Here is a 23,239-nt window from a genome sequence, read left to right as displayed (position 1 = left end):
TGGCACAGCTGGCACTGAGGAGAGCTGGGAAATGGAGACAACCAGTGCTGAGAGAACTGAGCAAAACCAGTGCAGGAAAGTGGGTAGGTGGGTGGGGATATTCTTTGGTGCCCCAGAGCTCTGTGTTTGGGATTCCTCAGGATTCAGGGAAACCCAGACCAGGGTGTTTTGGGTGACCTGGGACTGTATTTGGGTCCCTGGATCCCAGAGTCCTGTGCAGCCTGTGGCTCCTGCATTCAGGGTGTGCCAGGACGCCCCACACCCTGGGGTCAGCTGCTAGGATGCTGCCTGCCCTGTCCTGTGGGACAGCGATGTCCTGGAGGTGCTCAGCCCAAGGGCCCTGGGGGTGCCTGGCTGCACCCCCTTACTGCAGCCCCTCTCAGGATGCACTTTACCTTGGCCAAGTCCCCCCAGTCTGCAATCCAGCCTCTGCCGGGGGAATCGCCCTAGAAAAGAGTGTGAAAGGGGGTTACCCCGGACTGTGCCCCCAGAGACACCCTCTCAAGGCCTCTTTACCCAGGGATGCTTTCCCAGCCTTTCCTAAGGAAGGGCTGAGCCTGATGCGAGTTGTCTCCACCCAGGTTTTGGATAACTCCACCCGCTGCCGCCTCACAGCTCCTCCTCCCAGTGAACAGCCCAGCTGGGATATAAGCAAGTCACTCAGACACCAGGAGCTGCCGCGACAGCTGGGCGAGTGGCGTGGGACATCGCGCCGTGACCTGTGCCGTGTCCTTCGCCTCGACGCCGGACCCCATGGCGACGCCTTCCCAGAAAAGGAGCACCCGCAGCGGGGCTTCGGGGACCCCCTTGTCCCCCACACGCATCACCCGCCTGCAGGAGAAGGAGGACCTGCAGGAGCTCAATGACCGCTTGGCCGTCTACATCGACAAGGTGCGCTCGCTGGAGCTGGAGAACGCCGGCCTGCGGCTCCGCATCACAGAGTCCGAGGAGGTGGTGAGCCGTGAGGTCTCGGGCATCAAGGCTGCCTACGAGTCGGAGCTGGCAGATGCCCGCAAGACCTTGGATTCAGTGGCCAAAGAGAGAGCCCGGCTGCAGCTAGAGCTCAGTAAAGTCCGGGAGGAGCACAAGGAGCTGAAAGCCCGGTGAGTGCCCTGGGGATGGGGGGGGACTGCAGTGGGACGGGTGCTGTCGTCATGCTTGGCAGGGAGCCGGGAAGGGAACAAGGAGCGACCTGGAGGAGGCAGGGAGAGGAAAAATCCGTGGCCTAGCCGGGGAGGAGTGTCTGTGGTAGGCACCGAGAGAGGAGAGAAGCTCTCTCGTCATTCCCCCTCTCCCTCCAAGCGCCATCTTTGGCCGGGATGCCCTTGGAGAGGGGATTTGGGAGCAGAGCTGGGGACGCTTGGGGCTGGGGCTGAGCAGACATGCCCTGGGCCCCCGGAGGGTCTGTGTTATGCGGGGCACAAGCGCCAGGCTGGCGGCCCCTCTGCCTTCGTCATGCTGGAGCTATTCCTAAACACGCTCCGGCACAGCCCGGGAAGCGGTGCCAGCCAGCTGGCTCTGTCCTGCCTACAGATTTCGCTTGCTCGTCCTATTTTTCTTTGCTGTCTTTGGCACCGATTAAAGAACCTGCTCCAGGTTTTGTTTGCCTTAACTCTCCCTGTGCCAAGCTGCTCCTACTCTGTGGGGTCCCTGGCTTTGGGGGAAGCAGTGTGTGGGCAGCACCCATGCCTCCCTCCCACCAGCTGTCACTGGGTGACGTGCTCCCAGTCCGCATTGAGGCACGAATCCCTCCAGCCGCTTCCCATCGGGTTCATTTCTTTCCCTCCCTGCCATCAGAAATGCCCCCCCTCGTGGACCCCTCCCTGCTGCCTCTGGGTACCTCTGCCCTCCTCAGGGCTGTCACCGGTTGCCAGCACAGGTCCCCTGAGGACACGGGGCTCCCTGGCCAATGTCACTGCTGGCCAAGCAGGGGCTGGCACTGGGCTTCCCCCGGGCTCTGCCAGCCCGTGCAGTGTCAGGACGTGTCCCTATGGCACTCAGTTCCCCAAATCCCGTTCCACGGAAGGAGCGAGCGGATCCCTTTCCGTCATCAACTTTGGCTCGCAGCCGGATCCGAGCTGGGCAGTGGCGGGACAACCCCTTCTTCTTCCATTTGATCTTTTGCCTCTTATTCTGGACGCCTCATTTTGAGCCTATACCAAAAGAGGCTAAAATTAACTTCCGTGGTAGATGCCATAAATACTCTACCTGGGAGGGAGGGAGGAAGGGAGGGAGGGAGTGTGCTGCCTGTTTCAGCTGTCTCCGAAAGCCATGTGGGGTTATATTTAGCTATTTCCCGTGCTGCAGCTCCGTCCTCAGATAAGGCGGTTTGCGGCTCGCCAGATCCCTGCTCCCGGATCCCAAGGATCCAGATGCTGGTGAGAGGAGGAGCTGAGCTGTCTAAAGGCTTTTTCTGCGTTATGCAAACCCAGAACTATCTTGGCCGCGATCTTTCAAGGGCTGGAAAAAATGCCCGGCCCGCAGCCGTGGCTGGAGGGGAGCTGGGAGCTGGCTGCGCTGTGGAGCCGGCCATGTGGAATTTTTCCCTGCTATGGGCTGCGCTCCTGGAGCTTCTGTGCTTGTTCCCGGGCTCTGACAAATCCCCTGAAAAAGTGCTGTGACTCGCGGGGGTTCCCGAAGAGTAGCTTGTGGTTGAGAGATGGGTTTCAGTGGGTTTTGGAGAGCAGTTGGTGCGCGGGGCTCTGGGGGACAGGGCTGTTTCTGTGTTTAGTCACCTCTGAGTCACGGTCGATGAGATGGAAGCGCGGAGACGCGGGGGAAGCCAGTGTTGTTCATTCCTGCCTCTAGCGTGTCCCGTCTTCCTAGGGTGTGGTATGAGGGCTGCTCTCCAACCCCCAAAACCTTTGCAAGGAGGCTGCAGCTCATCTTGTGTCCCTGGGGACCTGCTTGATGAGGCAGGGCTGCTGAGAGAGGAGCACAATTGGTGTCTGAGCTGCGATGCTGCTCTTTGGGCTCAGTTTGACTGGGGTGTCCCGAATCTTTGGGGCATGAGGGAATGGGGCAGCCACGAGCCCAACCCTGTGGAGGGGTCAGAACTATTGGCAGGATCAGGAAGGACCTGTTCAGACCTTGTTCTGCTGCCTGCCATCCAGGTGGGCAGGGATAGGCCTGCTCTGCCGACTCTCCCCACCTACCCTGAGCCCTTGGGTCACCGCTTGGTCTGGGGCCACTTCACTGTCCTTGACACAGGGACACTTTGGCTAAAAAGTAACTGGCAGCCCTCTGCACCCATCGCTGTGCCCGTCAGCCCTGGGGAAGCACCGGGTATCTCCCGCAGGGCAGGCGCCCAGGGCTGCGTTATCAGCACCCACAGCATTGCCACTGCCCGATGCAAGGGTTGTCTTAGCAGCACAGAGGGAGGGTGGGGGGCCAGGAAGCCAGGGCATGACATGTCTGGATGGACACAGTCCTGGCTGCTGGATGCTCTGTCTGGGGAGGGGAAAGAAGTGCTGACTGGAGGGGGACAGGGTGTGCAAACAAGAGACCAGTCAAACCAGTACTGACGCACGAGGGCAAGAGCTACATGGGTGGAGGAGGGTCTGAGCAGAGCTGAGCTGCCTGCCCTCTCTCTCCTGCTACCCCTCTGTCCCTGGCCAACTGCTCTTCCTTTTGGGGAAGTTCCCAGTGGGATCTTCCCACTGCCTGTTTGGCTGCTTCCAGTGGTGATCCAGGAGGGGTTTCCCAAAGTGCTCACCTGGCTCTTTGCACGGGGACCCTCAGCCCTGTGCAGCCTGATACTGGTTGTGCCCTGGGACAAGGGACCCCTCTGGGCAATTCTGCCTGTCCCGGTGCCACATGTGTCCCCAGCTCTGGATGGCCTCTGGCTATGCCGTAGCCACGCTTCAGGCAAAGCAGAGGGTGCGGTGAGGGTGGCTGGTGACTCAGGGGTGCTGGCAACACTGGCATCATCCCCTCCCAGGCCATGGGTAGAGATAGAACTAGTCTGAAATGCCCCTGTCCCCGGTGTCCTCAGGCTTCTGTCCCTCCTTGGAGGACACCTGGATTCCAGCATGGCACCAGAGGTTGGAGAGATGCTCTGTGCTTGGCCCATTGCCCCCTCTCCTTAAGCTGGCTTCTGACTCACAGGGTGAACAGGAGCCACAGCCCTTGCCTTGTTCCATGAGAATTCATCCCATCCCGCAAGTGGGAGACGTTTGTCAGTGCAAGCCCCAGTGTGGTGGTGCAGGGATGTAGAATACAGCTCTTGGGTGCCTTCAATCCTAGGAGAGGCCCCCTGAGGAATTCAGTGCCTACTGCATGGGTGAGGAGCGGCCATGCAGTGGCCATGTGGTGGTCAGCTCCCTTCTCCAAGGCAGGAACCAGCCCTTGTTAGTACCAAAGCTGATGAGTGATGCCTTCCTGAATTGCAGCCCCTAACCTGATTAAGCCAGTGCCTTGGCAGGGCCTCTTCCTCCTGGGGCCCAGATCTCATCCCTGACCCTAATGAGGACAAATCTCTTATTTCCCAAACGTTGTTGTGGAGGGAGGAAGCTCATCCAAGGGCAGAGCAAGAGAGGCAGCATTGGGGTGCCAGGAGGTGAACCCAACCCTTCCCCAGTCCAGGGGGGTTTTACCCCATGCTTTGTTCAGCGATGACCCTCCAGGCAGGAGCAGGTAAAACAAAACCTGTTTAGTTGAAAAAAAGGGAGGAAAAAGAATTAAGGCTCAGTGCTGCTGGGAGGCCGGGCACTTCCTTCAGCAGCGATGAGCTTGTGCTGGAACATTTTGCGTGGGGTGAAACTTTGGGCTCCTGGGCTGCTCCCCCGTCTGCCTCATGAAATCCCTGCCAGGGAGGGAATGCTTTGGGTGGGAGGAGGCTTTGCCCTTTCGGAGCGAACAAAGAGCAGCTTGTGCAGCTGAGGATACTTTGGGGGAGTCGGCAACACAGAGCTGGGCTGGTCCAGACCCTCGTGGCCCACTGGGACCCTCTTAAACACGCCAGCCTGACTCTCCAGCCCTGCAGACACATTGGTTGTCCCTTGACATCTGCAGCCAGCAGCTCGGGCTGGCTGGGCATGCCGGCCCCCCTGGCACACTGCGGGGCTGGAGGGCTCCGTGGCAAAACGTTTCTTCGAGGTGAAGGTTTTCATTAGCTGTTCCCAGTGGAGAGGAATTCTCGCCTGTGCAAACATCCAGCCCCTCTTTTTCCAAGAAAAATTGTGGCAGAGAAACATGCTCCAGCACTTTTGGTGTGTTTTCTCCCATTGCTGTGTTTGCCATTGTCTTCCAGCCACAGCTCATCCCCTCACTTTTCCCAGGGATGAGGGGAGTGAGAGGAAATCCTGTTGCCTTATATATATTTATGATGATAGGATACACTCTGGTTAAATTAAGGACCTTATCCTTCCAGCTGAGGATTAAGGAGAAGTGATTGCAAAGAGAATCAGGGCTGTGTTTGGTGTGGGAAGGGATCCATCCCTGACAGCCCGTCCCAGCCTGCCCCGGTCCCACATGCTGCCACAAGTGTTTTTCAGCCTTGCACGTGTCACTTCACTTGTCTGAATCCCATCAACACTCAAACTCTGGAGCCCAGAGGACGGGGAGTTGTTCTCAGTGTAGTGCTCAGGGATGCAGACAGAGAGGGTGGCACAGCCAGGGTGGGACATGTGGGGTAGCTGCCAGCTCCATGTTCTGCTGAATTTGTGCCCTTTGGGAGGTGCAGTTTCCTTTCATGCTGCTGGCAACCAGGAAAGAACTCACCAGAGTTCTTCCTCTAGTCCTGGCCAAAATTAGGCCTGGCATGGAGGATTCCCCAGGAAGTGTCAGCTCAGTGGGTTCAGGATGAGCTGGGAATCACCTTCCACTGTCCCATCACTGGCTGCATTACCTGTTTCGCCATCCTGCTCTTTGTGAGGCTGTTTGCTGAGCCTGTTCCTTTGTGACCAGCTCAGCATGTTCCCAAACAGCTGAGGCTGGTGCCATGTAAAACCTGTCTCTGTCAACAGCTGCCATCAGACAGCATGATGTCGGGGCTGGGTGCCCACCTGCCTCTGCTCCCTTCCCCTCCCTGCCCAGGGTTGAATATCCCCAGTGTGAAGCTGAACAACTGTGGGTGCTGGCGTAGCCCCCCAGCCCCACCTGGTGCAGTGGCAGCTGCAGCCCTGACTGCAGAGACATCTGTGTGACAGCCAGGCTCTCGGCCACCCAGGAGAAGCCCTATCCTTCCAGGGATAGGGCAGCCACAGCTTCTCTGAGCAAGCTATGCCAGGGCCTCACCACCCTCACAGGGAAGAGTTTCTTCCTAATACCTTGTCTAAATCTGCCCTCTCACTTTAAAGCCATTCTGCTTTGCCCTGTCACTCCACGTCCTTGATAAGAGTATAATAAAATACACACATTTTTCCTTGTTCCTGTATGTGAAGGATGCCGCAGCGTGTCCATGAAACATGGTGGGATCCAGGGGTGTGGGTGCTGGGGAAAGCCAAAGGGTGTGGAAGTTGGTTAAAGAAGTGCATTGAACTCAGCCCACAGAGATACCACAAAACCCAGCTGGGGTGGGGCACCTCCGTTCCTGGTGAGGCTGAACATTTGACGTTCTCTACCATAAACCAATTACCTTTTTCCAAGGAAGGTGAAGGTGTCCTTGGCTTGGGGTGTCCTCCAAGCTGCAGCCAATGCCCTATTTCTGCCTTCCACGGTTAGTAGAGCTAGGAATTGCAACAGCAGCAGGGACAAAGTTCCCCAGCACACAGGGTGCAGGGTGGGTGCTGCCCTGCCTCTACTGTACCTTCCTTAATTATGGGGTTGCACCATTGCAGGCGTTGGCACCGTATCCCTGTGGAGAGGTGGCGGAGCCAGGGTAGAAGCAAACATGGGCTCTCCTGAAGCTGTTGAATTTTTGTGTCGGGGCTGTGAGTGGCTCAGAAGCACCTCTGTAGGAGCAAGGTTCTGATAGCAGACGTCTCTCCTCCCTCTTGCACAAAAGCCATCTCCAGCCACTTGCTCTGGCTACTGCTTTCCACGCCCGTGTCCTCCTGCCATCCAGTCCAGTGCTGCCATCCTGGTTGGACAGAGCTTGGCATCTCCATGCTGCTCAGCTGGAGCTCAGAAGTTCCAGTTTGTTGGGGTTTTTATTCATTAACAGCTTCAGGACACAGTTTTTCTCCCTAAAACCCCACATGAGTCACATGAGCCCAAACAAATGTCCAAGCTCTGGGTGTGGATGTGTAATGTGGGCTTCAAAGGGGTGGGAGCCCAAAGAAAACGTGGCCCCAGCTCCCACGGGCACTGAGGGGTGGCCAGTTGCCCCACTGTGAAGAGCCGCGTGTCCCCCTCTCCTTGCAGTGCGGTGGGCTCGCCGTGGCTGTGGCAGGGCTCTGGATGGGCCCTGGCAGAGCGGGGAGATGAGTCACGCTTAGCCGTGTGTCTCTGGGCTGGAGCAGGGTGCGGCACCGCGGGGCCGCGCTTCGGGGGGGCCCCGCCGGTCCGGCAGTCACGCTCTGCCCCTTCCTTCCTGGCGTGACAGCCGATAACCCACTCCCCAGCAGCATCTGTGGGGCGCAAGGATGCTCCCCGCGGGGCACCAGGCTACACTGGGACAAACTGGGGGTGTTTTCTAAGTTGAGCTTCCATGCCGGGGGCTTCAGGGGAGAAGGGGAGCACTGAGGAGAGCAGCCTCCCCCCTGGGCATCGTGCTTTGCTGTTTGGGTGGCTGCCAGGCCCCTGTTTCAGGGCAGAGATGCTGCTTTGTGCAACCCAGCCTCAGCTCTGCAGTTCCAGAGCAAAAAGCCACTGGACTGGGTTTTCCTGGTGGTGAGTGTGTTGCAGGGACGTGAGGCTGAGCGGAAGGGAGGTGGTGGGGAGGCTGGAGCGTCTCAAGGTGGTCCTGTTCACAGGCTGTTCTGTGCAGGCAGCAATTGGGGCTAAATTGTGCTTTCTAGGGATGCCACAACCGCAGTCCTCACTCTGGGGAAGTGCTTATTTCCTGCCCACGTGCCAAGCAGGTCTGGGCTCCATCCTGGCACAGTGCAGGCTGGCAGGGAAAGTGGGCAGAGGTGTGCTGGCAGCTCTGCACGTGGCACAGCACAGCAAAACATAGGCATTCACCTTGGTTGCTGCTCATCCCAACACTGAGCTGCATTTTCCCAGTGGCATCCTATCTGTACCCATCCCTGCAGCCACTCCAACAGCAGCTGGAGCTCCCGGTGCCGGCAGTGACTCAACATCGGCGGTCGGAGCGCGCAAACAGGCGGCCCCAGCGCAGCCCTTGCCGGCCTCGCTGCCACCGCCACACGCAAACAGACCTTGTGCAGTGTAAACACCTCGTCTGCCTTTATCTGCGCTGCTGGAGCCGGGAGAGCAAACCCTTTTGTTCCCAGGAATACGTGTGGCATCTGGATCCAACAATCCCTCGCTTTGTTTCTTAAGCAAATGTTGCTGGCCGGAAGCTTTGCGTGCCCAATTTATGAAAAACAGGGTGAGCTGCTGCTGCTTCTGAAGAGAAAAAGGAGGCCTTGAACTCCTGCCCTGTTTTGTCAGTCTTGGCTCCTTTCTGCCTTGTCCCGCCTTGCACAGGGACCTGGTTTCCATTGTGGATCAGGATGCAGCAGGTACAGAGCGACATCCTCATCCCTTCCCATCACCCCTTTGTGCTCAGGAACTGCACATGTGAGCAGAGGAAAGGGGAGCTGCAGCCACATCTGCAGCGTTGGCAGCATGTTTCCTTGCTTCTGGGGCTGGGATTGCATCCCTGCTCCTTCTCCACTGCTCCACATCCTGGCTGTGTTGCCAGCTCCTAGCAAAACACAAGCTTATGGCCGTTTTCCGCCAGTGCTCCTGGTCCTGAAGATATGACTAATACAAGTGACTCAGCTCCCTGTTTTTAACTCCATTTGTAAGGCTCCTGCCATGCCCAATCTCCCAGGGAAACACCGGGAATCTCTGCTTTGTCTTTATCCTTCGAGATAGTGGTTTATGGGCTTAGCATTTCTCGTTCATCCGGAGAAGGATGTATTGAAGTGAATGGAATGTTCTGGGGTTTCCATGGAGGGGCAACACTCGGAGCTGTTCTAGGTAGAAAAAAAACCAACCAAACCCACAAGTTTCCCATTAAGTTTTAGCCCAGTTATTAAAAAACTGGCTTTTGCTGTGTCGGAGTGAGATAGTCAAGGCTGGGCAAAACGCCTTAAATTTCATCCAGTCCAAAACTTAATTGTTAATTTGTCATTACATATAATTTAACTATAATAATGATACAAAACTCACTTGTTACCATGGTGAGTGTTCAGAGTAGTGCCATGAAGACTTGGAATTTCCTTCTTCCCTCCTCTTCCCAAAGGCTTTGGCTTTATTCAGCAATAGACAACTTTGCAAACTGTTAGCAAATTCTGGGTTTGAAAACAAGCTGGCACCACCCTCAAGCACGTGGTGGGATTTTTGGGGCTGTCCTGTGCAGGAGTTGGAATCAATGATCCTTGTGGGTCCCTTCCAACTCAGGATATTCCATGATCTCAAAGTATTTTTCTCGTGTTTCTCCTACCGAAACCTTGTCCTCAGAAGGTGGAATTGAGCAGTGTGGAAGGTGGTGTATTGACATATTTGAGTTGTGTCTAAAAGAATTCTCTTTCCAGCACAATTCCAAGCTTTTTTTAGCAAGTTTCTTTTCCTTGATAAAGGGTGTTATTGCTTTGATCTATATTTAGTATGGTTCAATTCCAGACCATCAAGTATCTTTTAGGTAACCCAATTCAAGATTCCATGGGAAGCTAGGAAAAGGCAGGCTGGCATGTTCAAAATGGATGGGTTTGGGTTGTGCCAAGCCTGGGCTGCGAGTGGGGTTGACCAGTGTTTGATTGTGGTGTTCTAAACAGCTCAGATTTTAGGATTTATAAAGAGATAGAATCAGATCATAGTTTCAGTTGGAAAAGCCCTCCAAGATCATCAAGTTCTCCCAGCCCTGCCAAGGCCACCCCTAAGCCATGTCCCCAAATGCCACGTGTCTGTTAAATCTCTCCAGGGAGGGCAACTCCACCACTGCCCCGAGCAGCCTGTTCAAGTGTTTGGTGACCTTTTTCAGTGGACAATGCAGTTTTTTCAAGCAAGGAACTGGCCTCCCTCTGGAAGCCCTGGGCTCAGCCCATCCCCTCAGGACCTGCGCAGACACTGGCCAGGTTTTCCCAGTGCCATGCAGACAATTCTCAAGCTCTCCAGGAGCAGTTCTGGTGACAGATGTGGGACTGGGCCAGGTTTGCTCAATCAAGTTTCAACTGGTAGCACTTTGCATGTCACCCCAGTCTGGAGGCTTGTTCCAGGTAGCCCAGGGTTTGGTGGTGGACATTCCCCACAGGGAAATCCTGCCCTCATTTTGCTCAGCCACAAGCAGTGCTGGGCTCTGTGTGCTCCCAGCTCGGGGGTCTCCAGTGGTTGATCCTCCTTGCACTTTTCGTCCTCTTTGCATCAGTCTCCTGGGGCTTGCTGCACCCTGGAAAAGCTACAGGCAGCTGGGAAAAGGGGTTTCAGGGGTAACGAGGGGGTCCTACAGGCAGCAAATGGGGTTCCACAGGTTGGCAGGGGGTCTCACAGGCAGCCAGGCACTGTCAGACCTGCTGGAGTGTTGTGATACATGCTCCAAGCTGGGACACTTGTCCATGGAGGATAAATCCTGCCCTTTGTGCAGACACACAGATTTATGCCTGATACAAACCTCCCCCAAAAACACGTGGGCTTTGGAAAACCAAGTCTTTCCCATTCCCCCCGATGAGTCCCACGTGGCAAAAGGGCAAAACCTCCTTTTCCAGCTCCAAAACCCCTCTGGTAATGCCATCCACCCTCCAAAACCATGGACAGTCCTGTTACTATGGGGGACTCAGCCCAAACAGCAGCGTCAGTTGGTGACTTGGGATTTCCATTCCGAGCTGCTGGTGGAGGCTGGGATGAGTCACCAGCTGGCGTGACAGCCCGGACAGGGAGTGAGCAACTCTGGGGCTCCCCAGACAGCACCAAGCTGCAACATTGTTAATTCTAAACAATTAATACACTATCTATTCTCAGAAATGTGCTTTGAGCTCTTAAGCAGCACGTGGCTGTTGGTCCATGCTGCAGCCACCTGCATCAGTTGGTTGTGATGCTGCTGAAGCTGAAGTGCTTCTCCTGTGGTGAGAGGGGAGGCTGAAGGGTGACAGGTCTTTGCTCTGGTGCATCCAGGAGAAGGAGAAAAGCTCCTTCAAACCTTCAGAGGGGTGTGTGTGGCTGGAGGTATTGGTATGGTCAGGTTCCATCACACTTGAACACTCCCAGCAGTGTTCCTGGTGAGGGGAGTTGTGGAGGGACAGGAACGTCTTGGGTTTGGGGAATCCTAGACTGGGGGTCCGTTTACCTCCCCATGAAAGGCTTTTTCCTGGCTCCCAACGAAGCAGCAGTTTTGGTTCATTTTAAAGGTGCAAGGAAAGGCCAGATCCCAATTCCAGGAGGGGAAGCCCAGCTCTTGGGAGATGCCAGTGAGCTGTTTTTGCTCCACTGAGGCCACGTGGAGCTGGACAAGCCCCTCAGCCCCATGGATGAGCATGTCAAGAGCATGTCAGGAGCTTGCGGCGGGGCCGGCACTGACCCTGGCACCAGGAGGGGTCTTTGGCACCACTGATGCCAGAGGGTGGAAGCTGTTTCCATGCATCCGTGAGCCCAGCTGGTGCTGGCATCCCCAGCTGCCTTTGGCAGGGCTCTGGTGCCCAACAGGATGCCGGCTCCGTGCAGATGTTGTCCTCACTATACATCATGCTGGCTATTTCCAGCTCCCCTGCTAGGAGACCGGCCCATGTTTATCCTGGTGATTTGGCAGAGGCGCTGCGGCACAGATGAGTCAGAAGCTGGGAGAAGCTGCTTTGCCACATTCCCATTGCCCCACTGCAGAGGTTTTCCAGGTCCGCCTCTCCTCATGCTGTCTCTGCTGCTTGTCCCGCGGGGCCCTGGTCCCTGGGATGGGGGAACAATCCTTGATGGGGATACAGTCCCTGGGATTGGGGAACAATCCCTGCAACGGGGCAGTGATCCCTGGGATGGGGGAGTGATCCCTGGGATACGTGTGGTGGTCCTGGGACAGATCCCTGGCACTGGGGGCAGTGCCACAGAGAGCAGCCTGCCCAAGGTGGGGCAAAGCAGGTTTTCTGGGTCCTCCCAGCAATCAGAGACTTCCATGGGCACACACTGCCACTCCTGCCTCAGGTTCCCAAGCTGTAAACATGTCAAAGCCTTTTCTGGGATAGCGTTCTCAGCCTGCGTGGCCGGGAGCCGGGAGTGGCCCCTGGCAGCCAGGTGGGACTGAGACCGGCAGTCCTGGGGAATTTGCAATGTCCATAAAGATTTATGGGTGGGGCAGGAGCCAGCGAGTTCCCTGAGTTGGCACCTTCTCCAAGCTGGGGCAGCTGCGATTTGGAGGCAGGGAAGGAGGGGAATGCCTGCGCCTCCACCAGCTCTATCCCACTCATTGGTCCTCTTCCAGTGTATAAAGCCCAGTGCTGCCCAAGCTTCAGGAACACTTACGGGGTTAATAGTGGAGAGGGAAACCAAGGAGTGTTTCGTAAAAATGCATTGAGTGGGCTCTGGCATCTCGGAGAGGGTTGGCATCTTTCCAGCAGCATGGTGGGCTCATGCCTGGAGCTGTTCCAACGAGCTCTGATGACTCTGTCCTGTCTTGACTTTTCCAGAGGGAGAGCCCAAGCCTGCCAGGTTTCCTGGCTGGGATTTTGGAGCAGAGTGGGGGGAAGCAGTAGCAGATGCTGCTCTGCGGGGCTGTCCCTGAGCCCTCTCTGAATCCGTCGCGTCGACTTCGCAGCCTCATGTCTGTCTGTGCTGAGCACAGCCAGAGCAGATCCAACTTTCCATTAACATTTGGATTTTCTGGCAGCTCAGCTGCAATTTTCAATCTTTTTTTTTTCCTTCTTCCTGCTTTTAAAAGCTAAAAATAAAACGTCTTGAGGCCCCTTTTCCCTCCATCTTTTCTCTTGAGACATTTGTTTCTTGAGGATTTGATGCCTCTGTTGTTTTTTCTTCTCTTGGATTGTTTTTACTCATGGCTCTCCCAGCACAGGGGATCAAATCCTGTGGGATTTGGAGGCACCCAGCCCTCCAGAATGAGTCTCTGCTTCCCTTTTCACTGGGGAATTTGGGATCTTGTAGGCTCTAGCAGGCAGGATGGAGAGGCCAGTGAAAGCCTCTGGGGAGGAGGAGGAGGAAGGTCCGGCTTCGTCCTCCTCTCCAGGGAAGTGGGAGCGACACGGCTGCCATGGAAGTTTTTATTTTTAGCCCAGCGCCAGCTGGAGCCTGTGAGGCTTCCGGGGAATAAAAGCAGGACCTGAGAGCAGGAGAAGGGAAAACTCAAAGCTTGACTGGGCTGGAGCGGGGATCAACAGGGCTGGTGTGAAGCGGTGGGCTGGGGGTCCCCAGGGCCAGAGAGGGCTTGCCTGTGTGCTGATCCCTCATTCAGAGGCTGCTGCCACGTTCGGGGTCAGGGTGTGTTTGGAAGGAGTATGGGGGGAGATGCTCGGGTCCCAGGGAGCCGAGTTCTGCAGACCACTGGAGCAGAGGACAGAAGAGGATTTGTCTCACCCCTCTCCCTCTGGCAGAACTACCCCAAACAGCCCCATGGCTGGAGAGCTCTGAGCTTCTGACTCTGCTCCTCGTGGTGGAATCCAGAGTTGAACACAGGAGACTTCTAAGGAAAAAGGATTTGTCCTTGAATCATCTGGGGTTTACTATGGGGCTTTCCAGGCGCTGATGCCCAGAGCCCTGGATCCCTCTGGTCCCTGGAGAGGGCAAATCTGCTGCAGACACAAGTGTAACCATCAGGATTTTTCCCTCCGTTTGTCACTTACCAATGGAACTGCTGTCTCTTGAAAGAGTCATACGATTCAGGTCTTGCCAGAGCCCCATCCCGAAGAGCCAGTGTGCTCTAGCTGTAGCCAAACCTCCACAGCTGACACGGCGAGCAAAGAGCAGCAGCAAAACACCAGGGATGAGCTCTTCCTGGAGTCACATGGCAGTTCACTCCATCAGGAAGGACAGGACTGGACCCCATCAGGAGTGCTGGGGTGGCCACGCTGGCTGTGGGGATGAGCCAGGGCCAGATGGGAAAACTCGGCCTCAAGCGCGGGTTGCAGTGAGCCTTGGAGCCTCGGATCCCCTCCCAGTTGGCATTCTTGTCCTATGAGTCACTGGCACAAAAGGAGTGGGTTGAACAGGAAGAACCCAGCACAGAGCTCCAGCAGCAGCTCTGGCAAGCGAGACTGGTTCCCTGGAAAAGGGGGACCAGCAGCATTTCTTGGTCAGTTATTCCACTGTGGGCTAAAGTCCAAATTCTCTAGACTGCTTAAATGCTATTTAGACATAAAAGAGGCTATTTTATGGAATTTATGGGCTGTGAAATCATACTCTATGCATATCATTGAGACCCTCTTACCTGAGAGCCCCAAACATGAAAATAGAAAATCCAACCACAGAAACATTCTAGAATTCATTACAGATCCAGTATGTTATACTGAGCCCTTTGCACCACAATAAAGAGTGTTCTGGGCTGGGAAAGGAGCTTTCAGAAATGGAAAGAAAGGCAGAAGATAGGTCTTCACACACTTCCAAGAAAAAGTCTGCAAGCTGTTCCTGGATTCCCAGAGGCTCTTGGGCTCTCCTTTTCCTGACAGCAGCACTTTAAGCGGTTCTGAATTTCGTTACTGTACATGTTGAATTGTTACTTTCTTTAACTGTCCTTTCTCAAGTGGAATTCCTACTCTTTTAACATGGAATATCCTGGGATTTGAAGCAAGGTTTTCCTAACATTAAGGAACATAAAAAAACCAACATCACAATACATTCGTAACAATTATGTAACATGCGAAAAGCCAACATCACAATACCATTTATAACACTGTATATGTAGGAATTGTTACTTTCTTAAACTGTCCTTCCTCAAGTTAACATGGAATATCCTGGGATTTGAAGCAAGGTTTGCACTTAAAAACAGTAGCCTAGGATTCTGAAACCTTTGCTTTAGTCTGCAAAATAACAGAATAACTTCTCCATGCTGGCTCGGGTCGGGAAACGGAAAGAAATGCAGGAAAATCTGCTGTTGGCCAATCTAGGAGCTTCTGACATCCCACATCTGCGAGTCTGGGACCACCGTCCCTGCTGGTCCCGGGTCCCGTTGCTGGTGGGTCTGGATGCTGCCCTGGGATGGGCCGGGTGCCGGCGGTGCCGCAGCCGCTCCCTGGTGTTCGTGAGCCGTGGTGTCCCGGTGCGAGCGTGCCCTCCCTGCCCCAGGCGTGCGGCCAGTGCTCCCCCACGGCCCTGGGGCTCCTCGGCTGCTCCTCGGGCGCCTTCCACCTCCGCCAGCCCCACACCCCGTTCTGAGGGAGGTGGGGTAACAATCCCACCCGGGGCTTGGTGGCGGCTGGGGGCCGTTGGCTCTTTTCTTTTTATAGGACCTACCAAAATAGCTCCAGGCTGTGTTTTGGTGGTGCAGTCAGATCAGATTCCCTGGTCACACGGTGGGTCTGTAAGGAATGGCTGTGACCTGCTGTCGGAGGGCTGGAAGAGAGAGGGGAGCAGTGGGGGCTGGGATGGTGCAGGAGTGTGCATGGTGATGCCAGAGGTTGGACTGGGGGGCTGAGGCACCACAGCTCTGCGTCCACTGAGCAACAGCTGAGCTCATGGCGAGGCACAGCCACACCAGCACGGCCCCCAGACCCCACTCATCGCCTGGTGCCCCCTGTCCACTCCAGGAGAGGCACAGAACTATTGGCACTGGCAGGGTGCCACAGACTCCTCTGCCTGCCCACCTCAGGTGGGCAACACTGGCTATGGGGCAGTTTCAGCTCCTCCCCAGCTGCTGCTGCCCCATCCAGCCCCGTGTCACACAATGCCATGCCATGCTGAGCCACACTACACCACGTTTGACTCTATCATGCCATGGTGGGCTCTGCCACACCACGTAGTGCTGCTCCATGTCACGCTGTACCACATTGTGCCACACCCCAACGCGCTCCACAATGTCCCAGTGCACTGCACTGTGTCCCACCATGCCACACTGTGCCACTCCAGCCCCAGCCTCATCAGCACTGGTCTCTTGCGATGCAGCCATGCCGTGGGTGTGCATATTGCCCATGGGAGCTGCACCCTGAGGCTCCTCCTGCTCCCCCAGTCATTCCCAGCCCTTCCTGCTTTCCAGTATCCAAACTAGGGCTGGGTGTGCCAAGTGGCTGGGAAATGCTGGTCCCCTTGGTGGGTGGTTGTTAGGGACAGTGGTGCAGCTCTTTTGGGGGCGGTGTGCCACTCTTTGTGCTTGGGGTACAGTGCACAGGCTTTTCTGAGAACAGCCCTGAGGAGAAGAACTTGGAGGTGTTGGTGGATGAGAAGCTTGACATAACCTTAAGAGTCCCTTCCACTACCTAAAGGGACTCCAAAATTTCGAGAGGGACTTTGGACAAGGGTCTGGAGTGACAGGACAAAGGGGAATGTCTTCCCGCTGCAAGAGGGCAGGGTTAGATGGGATATTGGGAAGGAATTCTTCCCTGTCAGGGTGATGAGGCCCTGGCACAGGTTGCAGAATGCTGCCCCTGGAAGTGTCCAAGGCCAGGTTGGACAGGGCTTGGAGCAACATGGGATAGTGGAAGATGTCTCTGCCCATGGCAGGGGGTGGAATGAGATGTGCTTTAAGGTCCCTTTGCACCCAAGCAATTCCATCATTTCCCGATGGCTATGATTCTTCCTGCCATGCCACTCACCTGTGCCGTCCTTTGCCCTGCAGGAATGCCAAGAAGGAAGGGGATCTGCTGACTGCCCAGGCACGCCTTAAGGACGTGGAGGCTTTGCTTAATTCCAAGGAGGCTGCGCTCTCCACGGCCCTGGGTGAGAAGAGGAATCTGGAAACTGAAGTGCGGGACCTGAGGGGACAGGTGGCCAAGGTGAGCAGTGGCAGCTCTGTCTCCAGCTGACCCAGGGGTCCCTTTTATACCCCCCTACCTGGGGGCTGCCAGGTCCTCGCCATGCCAGGGGCTGTGGGGCAGATGCAGGTGGGTGGTGGGTCCCCAGCCATGCCGGGTGCAGTGCCCAGAGCCTGCTGTGATGGTCCTTCTCAATTCCCTGCCAGCTGGAAAGTGCCTTGGGTGAAGCCAAGAAACAGCTGCAGGATGAGATGCTGCGCCGCGTGGATGCTGAGAACCGGCTGCAGACGCTGAAGGAAGAGCTTGAATTCCAGAAGAACATTTACAGTGAGGTGAGCTGTGGTGTGCTGCAGTGGGGCTGGGATCGCTTGTGATAACCCCCACTGCATGTGTTGTGTCCCCTCCCTGAGGTGACACAGTGTCCCCTGGCCTGTCCCCAGGAGCTGCGGGAGACCAAGCGGCGCCACGAGACCCGGCTGGTGGAGATCGACAATGGGCGGCAGCGCGAGTTCGAGAGCAAGCTCTCCGAGGCCCTGCAGGAGCTGCGCAGCCAGCATGAAGCCCAGATCAGGCTTTACAAGGAGGAACTGGAGAAAACCTACGGGGCGAAGGTGAGCAGCCTCCCCACGCCACTCTCCTCTCCCTCCAGCCCCACAGAGCACAGGGGGGCTGTGGGTGCTGAGATGCTGATCCCTGTCCTGTCCCCCAGCTGGAGAATGCCAAGCAGTCAGCTGAGAGGAACAGCAACATGGTGGGTGCTGCCCATGAGGAGCTGCAGCAGACCCGCATCCGCATTGATAACCTCTCCTCAGAAGTCAGCCAGCTGCAGAAGCAGGTGAGTTGAGACCAAAGGGTTCCTTGGGATGTCTGCCCTGGGGATGGTCCCCTTCTGGGCACGGCCCCGGGTGGAGTGGCCGCCCTCACCTTCCCTCCTCGCAGTTGGCTGCCAAGGAAGCGAAGCTGCACGATTTGGAGGATATCCTGGCCAGGGAACGTGAGACCAACCGGCGCCTGCTCTCCGACAAGGAGCGGGAGATGGCCGAGATGCGGGCACGCATGCAGCAGCAGCTGGATGAGTACCAGGAGCTGCTGGACATCAAGCTGGCTCTGGATATGGAGATCAACGCCTACCGCAAGCTGCTGGAGGGCGAGGAGGAGCGGTGAGCACAGGGTGCTGTGCCCAGCTCTGGGCTATGTGGGTCCCAGCCCTTGTGTCACCCTGGCTTCATCTCCTCTTCTCCCCCTGCCAGGCTGAGGCTGTCCCCCAGCCCTTCATCCCACAAAGGTGCATCCCGAAGCCACCTGTCCACCCCAGGCTCCTCCAAGAAGCGGAAGCTGGAGGACAGTGAGAGCCGGACCAGCTTCTCCCACCATGCCCGGACCAGCGGCCGTGTTGGCGTGGAGGAGGTGGACTTGGAGGGCAAGTTCGTCCGTCTCAGGAACAAGTCCAACGAGGTGAGTTTGCCTTCAGGGAGATCCGTAGAGTCCCTGGGGTGAGGTTCAGCCCTGCTTCACCCTACGGGCAGGAGGTGAATGGGACAAGTTGGAGAGGAACCGGGGTTCTGAGGGTCTCTACTCTCTCTCACAGGACCAGGCGATGGGGAATTGGCAAATCAAGCGGCAAAATGGGGATGATCCCCCCATTACCTACCGCTTCCCCCCAAAGTTCACCCTGAAGGCTGGCCAGGTGGTCACGGTGAGTCACTGCCTGGTGGAGGATCCAGGCAAGATCCCAAACCCTGCCAGGCCACTGGTGACATGGAGTGGTTGGTGTGTCACTTTTTGTGGTGATAGACCTCTGTCCCTGGGCTGGAGTCTGCAGACCTGAGAAGTCCCTTTTCTTCTGCTTTTCTCCCTAGATCTGGGCCTCGGGAGCTGGAGCAACCCACAGCCCTCCCAGCAATGTGGTGTGGAAAGCCCAGAGCAGCTGGGGCTCCGGGGACAGCCTGCGCACCGCCCTCATCAACTCCAATGGGGAGGTGAGAGCCAGAGGCAGCTCGGGCGTGGGCCGGGGGGGTGGCAGGCACTGAACCTCCCAACTCACCTCCTGTCCCCCGCAGGAGGTGGCCATGCGGAAACTGGTCCGCACTGTGATCATCAACGATGATGAGGATGAGGACGATGATGAAATGAGCATCCACCACCGCCATCACCATGTGAGTAGGGCGCTGGGCATGCTGCTGGTCCCAAGGGGTCCGAGGGGATGCAGGTTCAGTCGCAGTCAGGGTGGGAGGCAGCTCAGCATCACACAGGATCAGGCACATAGGAGCAGGCAGCGGGAGGCTGCTGTGGAAACAGCTGCATGAGAGAAGCCAAGAGACCTCTGGCACCTGGAGGAGATTGCTGTTCACTAAAAAAGCTCTGAAGACCTTGCTGGAAGTTGTCTCCAACCCTAAGCAACCCTGACATGCCATGAAAAGGGCCAGAGGAGTCAGAGGGAGGCTGAGCTGGTACCCAGCATTGCTTGGAGGATAGGATGGTGGGAAGTTGATGGACAACACTTCTTGTCAGCAGCTGCTCTGTCCTCTCTGCTTCATGAGGGTGCTGGAACAAATCCAGAGGTGGCTTTGTCCTTCCTCTCAGCTCATCATTCCTCATACGGAGCTGAAACATGCACCAGGAGGAGCAGCAGGCAGAGAGCAGGCAGTGGGCAGAGAGCAGGCAGCATGCCAGGAGCAGAGCTGCAGCCACTTCTCCCAAAGAAGCATCCCTGGCTGCAGCCCAGCATCCCCCACCAGCCCATCCTGCGGGGTGTGTGTGTCCTGCACACGAGATGCCCGCAGGAATCACCTGCAGAGAGGTGCCATCGTGGCCAAGCCGTGCCTCAGTGATGATGAAAAATCTTCTGGATGCCACTTCCAGAGCTCTGCAGGAGCAAAATGGGGCATCCCTCATGCACTTCCCTTTGAGTTCTCTGGATCTGAAGAGCTGTGCCAAGACTGGTATCAGCAGGTTGAGCTAGTGGATTGTCCCCCTCTACTCTGCCCTTGTGAGACTCACCTGCAGTGCAGGGTCCAGTTCTCAGGCCCCCAGCACAAGGACATGGAATTGCTGGAGCAAGTCCAGAAGCAGCCATGAAGGTGCCCTGAGTCTGGTGCTGGAGTCTCTCTGCTCTGGAGACAGGCTGGGAGAGTTAGGGGCAGCCTGGAGAAAAGAAGACTCCTGGGAGACCTTAGAGTGCCTTCCAGGGCCTAAAGGAGCCCCAAGACATCTGGAAAGGGTCTTTGGACAAGGGCCTGGAGTGACAGGACAAGGGGGATGGCTTCCCACTGACAGTTAGAGGGCAGAGTTAGATGGGATACTGGAAGGAAATTGTTCCCTGTGAGGGTGGAGAGGCCCTGGCACAGGGTGCCCAGGAAAGCTGTGGCTGCCCCATCCCTGGAAGTGTGCAAGGCCAGGTTGGATGGGGATAGTGGAAGGTGTCCTGCCCATGGCAGGAAGCTGAAATGAGATCAGCTTTCAAGTCCATTCCAACGCAAACCATTCCATGATTCTGTGATTCTCTTCTATATTGACTATCCCTGGACAGAGGAGCCAAGCTCCTGCAGCCAGTGCTGCCCATTCGTCTGGAGGCTGAATCCTTTCCAAGAGCAAATTTCCCATGGGAAAGCTGCCAGCTCACGAAGTGGCGAGGAAGACAATGTTTTCAGGAGCACAGTTCAGGTGTCTCCCATGTGCTGAGAGCTCAGGGTGCAAGGCCAGGGCAGAAGGGCTGGTCACCCACTGGTAGTGTGCTGGCCCCAGTCACTTGGGATTAGAAACACATAATAAGGATTCTATTTTATTATTTTTAAACCATGTGATGGAGAGGACAGGTGAGTCAGACTCTCTTCAAGGCCTAATGTGAAGAGCTCTCCTGGGTCACACCACTGCTGCCACCATCCTCAGGGCAGGGGCTCAGGGCAGAGGATGCTCTGGCAGGGGCTTGAGGTCGTTTTGTCTGTCCCCCCCATGTCTAGGGTAGCTGCAGTGGCTCTGGGGATCCTGGTGAATACAACCTGCGCTCCCGCACGGTCGTCTGTGGCACGTGTGGTCAGCCGGCTGACAAGTCGGGCACCCAGAATGCCGGCATCAACACCATGTCCTCGGGCTCGTCCTCCTCCAGCGTGACCGTCACCCGCAGCTACCGCAGCATGGGCGACTCTGGCATCGGTCTCGGGGACAGCCTGGTGTCCAGGAACTACCTCCTGGGGAACTCCAGCCCCCGCAGGCAGGTCAGTGCCATTCCCAGTCCCTGGCACTGTCCCGGTGCTGCCGGGTCTCCACCCTGTCCTGGCATTGTCCTTTCCCAACAGTGCTGTAAGGGTCCTATCCTGTCCCACCTCTCCTTCTCCCTGCTTTTCCTCTTCCTCTTTGGGCTGGCACGGGCCTTTATAAGGGATGGGAGATTCTGAGAGGGATTGGAAAGGGATGTTGGCCATAGCAGCTTCCCACCCCATTCCATCTTATGCTTGGTCCCCTTGGCACCCCAGAGCATTCCCCATCCTCCACATCACTCATTCCACTGCTGCTAAGTGTTGTTCATGCTGGTAATGTGAATATTTCAGCGCATGAATATATATTTTATATCTGTGTATTGGATTAATATATAATATATTCTATATTGATAGTCAATATTATAATCCTCATATATCACATACCCCTAATTCTCAAATTTTAGAGTTATGGACATCCCAGCTTTGGAGGATTTTTTTATCACACCCCAAGGGCCAGGATGGAGGAGGGCACTGTGGGCATCCAAAGGATCCCACTGGACACTTTGCAGTCAGAGCAAATTGATGGTGACACTGAGGTCTTCTTAACTCTCTTTTTTTTCTTTCTCCCTCCTAGGCTCAGGCTGTGCAGAACTGCAGCATCATGTAATTCCGTGGCGCATTCCTGTGGTTCCTGCCCGTCTCCAGCTAGGTTTTTTTTTTCCCAAAGCAAGAGAAATTTTTTTTTTTCCCTTGAAAAACAAGATATCAAAAACCAAGGTTGGTTTTTTTTGTTTTCTATAGCAGGAATTTTATATATATATATATTAAAAGTGCTAAAAGATGCTTTGATTTTTTTTTGTAAAGAAAAAATCTATTTCTATATAAAAAAACCAAACCAAAAAATAGCTTTTCAGCTTCAAATATTTTTTAGAACTTCAGCCAAAGACAGCAAAGAATTGTGTTTATGGAGCAGCCATGCAGGAGGAGTTCATAGTTGAAATGCTCCTTAGATTGTACCTTTTTTGCCAAAGCTTTTTACATAGGACAGGGAGAAGTGCAGCCATCCCCACCGGAGCTGCGTGCCACAGGGGCTGCTGTCCTGTCTCAAGTGGAGCACAGTGCCTTTACAGCCCTTTTTCTTGGGATCTGAAGCCAAAATTCCCTTTTTCTCTCTTTTTTTGAATCGTGATTCCCGGCGGTGCTGGCGCGGGGGCCCCTGGCAGCTCGCGGGCGATGCCCATGTCTCTCCGTGGCCATTGCCCCCTCCCCAGCCTCCTGCCCGCCTGCACTCCCGGCGCTCTATGTACTGTATTCCCCACATTCCCCATCCCAGGCACCTCTTGCCCTTTGGGTTCCCTTTTTCTTAATCAGCCGAGTTGTGCCTTAGCTGAGGCGGGGGCCGGGCTGGGAACCCCCTTGGACCCCACACAGCATCGATTGGAGATGGAGATGGGGAAGTGAAAACCCACGGGAGCTGCGTTCGGGGACCAGATGGATTTGACAGCTGAGGTGATGGACCTGGGTCCCACAAGCTCAGCCCCAGTGGGGCCCCCCAGGCCCCCTCTTTGGGAGCCACTGCATCCAGCAGGGTTCACCCCAGTTCATCTTGGCTGCGGTTATTCGGGCTCATGTCTGGTGGCCAGAGCTCAGGAGCCGTTCCAGGGATAAGGCGAAAGATGCTCAGTCCAGGTCAGAGCTGGTTTGCCAGGAAAGCACCTAGGAAGGCTTTTTGTTCAAGTGAGGTGGATTTTGGGATCTGGTAGGGGCAGTTTTCCCCTTTGCAAGAGTCCATCCAGCTGTTGACAGATATCTTGGCTTTTTGCCTCGATTGGGAAATGCCCACAGCCCCCCCAGCCTCGAGTGCGGGGAGGGGGGGGGGGGGCTGGAGCAGGTGCCAGGACAAGCCCCCCACTCCAGTGGGTTTTGGGGAGGCCGTGTATGTATCCATGCTTGCAAAGCTTCTGTATTACTGCCTATATTTTCTTCCAGAGTCAAAATACAGCTGAACCCTTCCCACTCTGTGTGCTGTCGTCATTGCTGTCCAGGGGGATTTGGGGGTGCTGTGCTGCACCCCAGCAGCAAAGGGACCTCCCCCAGGGATCTCTCTCTGCCCCACAGCCAGGGCTAGGGCTCAGCACCCACCATGGATGGGGGGAA

General features: G+C 55.9%; 1 protein-coding gene across 1 annotated transcript; it reads left to right on the top strand.

Moving 5' to 3' along the window:
- Positions 1-647: 647 nt before the first annotated feature.
- On the top strand, positions 648-21,858 carry LMNA (lamin A/C). The gene is made up of 12 exons (XM_032093593.1): positions 648-1,103; positions 16,751-16,907; positions 17,093-17,218; positions 17,327-17,497; positions 17,596-17,721; positions 17,826-18,046; positions 18,137-18,341; positions 18,475-18,582; positions 18,746-18,865; positions 18,947-19,042; positions 20,846-21,100; positions 21,717-21,858. Exons 1-12 carry the CDS (start codon positions 754-756, stop codon positions 21,747-21,749), a joined length of 1,968 nt encoding a protein of 655 aa, XP_031949484.1. The 5' UTR covers positions 648-753; the 3' UTR covers positions 21,750-21,858.
- The last annotated feature ends 1,381 nt before the right edge of the window (positions 21,859-23,239 follow it).

Source organism: Corvus moneduloides, chromosome 29 (genome assembly GCF_009650955.1).
Source record: "Corvus moneduloides isolate bCorMon1 chromosome 29, bCorMon1.pri, whole genome shotgun sequence".
Lineage (NCBI taxonomy): Eukaryota > Metazoa > Chordata > Aves > Passeriformes > Corvidae > Corvus > Corvus moneduloides.
Note: the sequence above shows the minus strand (reverse complement) of the source record. Positions and strands in the feature narration are given on the sequence as shown.